Here is a 3,077-nt window from a genome sequence, read left to right as displayed (position 1 = left end):
CCCCCCCCCCCCGCCGCTGCCGCCCCAGCCGCTGATTAACGGCTAGTCCAGGAGAGGGCTGAGAGCTGCGTTGACTGGTGCTGTTTTTAGTCTTAGATCTGGGGAAGGTTTTCAATCAGTGTGTTTATTCTCCAAATACATTCAGCCACAGGTCAACCAAAGCTATTTGCAGATCTGTGTCACATAGATAGCCAAGTAGATACTATTATTTTTTTGAAGTTGAAATGTTTTGCTTAGACATTTTTTAGCATAGGTTCCTAAGAAAACAAGACTAGCAGTCGCGCTGTCAGCCTGCAGTTCCCACTCCAACAAACTTTGACTCCATGGGCCACTGAAAACCATATTTGAAAGAAGGATGTTAGGTCTCAGAAACATGATGTTCCTCTGTGTTTCATGAAATCAGGCAGCTGAGTAGAGGAAGGAGATTCTTTTTGTGCCTGAATGGGGCGGAGGGAGGGGACAGCAGGGTGACTTCAACCCTTATTAGACCCTAGAGGGTCTCTGGACCAACCCTTCAAGCCATACTGATGTTTGGAGGCAGCCTTCTTGGGCACTGGTCCTTGTGGAATAACTTGCTAAAAGAGAGCGTTTCTGTAGATTTTTGGTTTAGCAGAGATTTCACTGGGCAACAGTAATTTTCCCCACACCTCTGGGGAGCTGAGAGCAGGAGGCACCCCGGAGTTTTAGACCAGACTTGGACAGCAGTTGTATATGGTTTTTGAATGGGGACAGTTTACACCCAAGACTGAAAATTCCTATTTTATCTAAGCTAGAGTATCCTTGAGGCTCTTCTCATTTCTTCCAGCACAAAACCATGGGGGAGATGCTCCCTATGGAAATGGGTGGGAATGGGTGCTTTAGTGGCCATCAGCTATAGACCCTGCAAAACTTTGCAACGCCTCTGCAGGCAACACTCGGCTTCTCACATTGCTACTGACTTACAGGGGAGAGGGTAAAGTCCCCAACCTTGAAGTCAGCCACAGAGAGGAAACTGAGGGGGTGCGTGGCCAGCTGGGGAAGGCTCCAGGCACACCGATCCATCGCATCCCAGACCCTGGCAAAATGCAGCCGATGTACCCCATGTTGGGCAGTGTCGAACACCCCTGAGCCCTGTGGGGCTCACCAACTCCTCTGGTCGGGGCTGCTATGGCTTTCTTATCTGAAAGGTTTTGGGTTCTTCTGAAGGAATAAATTGAAAAAGGATAAGTCTATATTTTTAAGGATATGCCTGTATTTTGATGTGTGTATTTTAATGTCCATCCTCCATATCCTTCCAGTAGCTGCTAGAGACTCTCAAAGTGTCCTGAATGTGTGCTCTCCTGGGGAGAGTTTTCAGTGCTTTTCCCTGGATGGGTGTAAGCAGCTGTATATCCACGAGTCTTACCTGTCATTTCCGTGGGTGTAGGCTGTCGTGTTTCCACCAGGGCTGATGCAGAGATGACAGTTCCTCTCTGAAGAAGTTCTTTTTTCCGATTTTAAAGTGAGAAGGAGTCATTTGGCCTGGGATGGGACCTACTAGTATTGCCTGGTCTGGATCTCCTGGAGGCTGAGGATTCAGACAGTGCTGAATTGCATTTAAACTCCTGGCAGGTCAGCGCTGCTCTGCAAAGTCAGAGATACCGCCAGCGCTTTGGGGCGAGCATGCATGCCCATGGCCTGGTTCTGTGCATGCAGCAAATGCCCACCTCCCTCAAGGGAGATCTGCTGTTGCAAAGGCTCTTCCAGTTGTGGAGATCAGCACTGGAAGGAAAAAAGAAAAGAAAAAAAAGAAAAGAAAAAAGGAAAAAAGCAAGCTGTCTTATTTCTTGGGCTGTGAGCGTTTCCCAGAGCTTCGGACGTGAGCCTCTCACGCAGGCGGTTGGAACGGGTCAGCACCAGACCTGAGCTTGCCTCCAGGAGAGCATTTGCGGTTTCCTTCTGAACACACTGGCTGCATTAAATGGGTGTCTCTAGTTCACCTCCTGTTTTTCAACTGGTTTTTTTCTGTGGACCCATGTATAGGAAATGCAACACGTCAGATAGTTTGCTGTGTTTTGGGGTGGGGGGGTTGCTTTTCCAGAAACCTGGGACACAAGGGTTAAACAAGTTTTCTAGTGGTCTGGAAAGGAGATTTGCAAATTTTTGGTAGGATAGGAAAGGACTCTGAGATCTTTGTTCATCCTCCACTGCCAAAAGTAATGTTTTTCATGAATAAAGACATGATTTGAAGGGAGAAAAAATGTTTTGGTTTTTTTCCCTTCATCCTTTAAGGCATGCTCTATATGATCAGCTGAAGTTTTGAGGGAAAAAATGTGGAAATTTGCATTCCAAAAGGCTGAAACCAAAAAGCATCACAATTGTTGAAATGGGTTTTTCCCAGAGTGTTTCTTTAATGTAACGTCTTTCAGAAGTGACGTGACTTCACAAGCAATAAAAACCAGCATCATGCTCTCATCAAAAAGACATTGCTTCCAATGGGAATACTTTTAGGGACAATGATCTTACTGGCAGGCTGGCCTCCCTGACCTCATTGTAAACCTTTTGGGTTGGGAAATAAGAAATGGAATTTTTCCTATTGACTTCAACCAGCTTTGGCGTTGGCTTTCCCCGGGTAAGTGAACTGCAGCAGAGAGATGTACAGGGGTGTTAAATAAAAAGTAGTGATAATTCCCTGCTCACATAAGATATACATCCCATAGGTATGGAAACCCCAGGGTTTAACCTTGCTGCGGTGCGTGTCTGCTCTCTGTGTGGTGCGAAGACCACGTCTGATGTGATGTTTCTCTCGTTCACAGTGCCATGGCCACCTACTCTGCCACGTGTACCAATGCCAGCCCGGCGCAGGGCATGAATATGGCCAACAGTATTGCCAACCTGAGACTGAAGGCAAAGGAATATAGTTTACAGAGGAATCAAGTGCCCACAGTCAATTAACGACTGGAGGCAGCTGCCTTGCGGAAAGAGAAAATACAACAGCACCCGTCCTGCTTTGCAACTTGTTTGTGCTGAAAGTAAAAAACCAAAAAAAAACCCAAACAAAAAAAAACCACCAAAAAAAAAGAAAAAAAAGAAGGAAAAAAGCTAACCCTAACCCAGAA

At 46.3% G+C, this 3,077-nt stretch overlaps 1 protein-coding gene across 1 annotated transcript in view; it reads left to right on the top strand.

The window, feature by feature from the left end:
• PRRX1 (paired related homeobox 1) overlaps nt 1-3,045 on the top strand; it is a 13,041-nt gene extending 9,996 nt beyond the window's left edge. The window contains exon 4 of the mRNA XM_009320710.1: nt 2,775-3,045. Within this exon, the coding sequence (XP_009318985.1) occupies nt 2,775-2,913 (139 nt within the window). The 3' untranslated portion in view covers nt 2,914-3,045. The remainder of the gene's footprint in view (nt 1-2,774) is intronic.
• The last annotated feature ends 32 nt before the right edge of the window (nt 3,046-3,077 follow it).

This window comes from Pygoscelis adeliae, unplaced genomic scaffold, assembly GCF_000699105.1.
Source record: "Pygoscelis adeliae isolate BGI_AS28 unplaced genomic scaffold, ASM69910v1 Scaffold402, whole genome shotgun sequence".
Taxonomy (NCBI): domain Eukaryota; kingdom Metazoa; phylum Chordata; class Aves; order Sphenisciformes; family Spheniscidae; genus Pygoscelis; species Pygoscelis adeliae.
The sequence above is the reverse complement of the archived record's forward strand: the minus strand, read 5'-3'. Positions and strand labels throughout refer to the sequence as shown.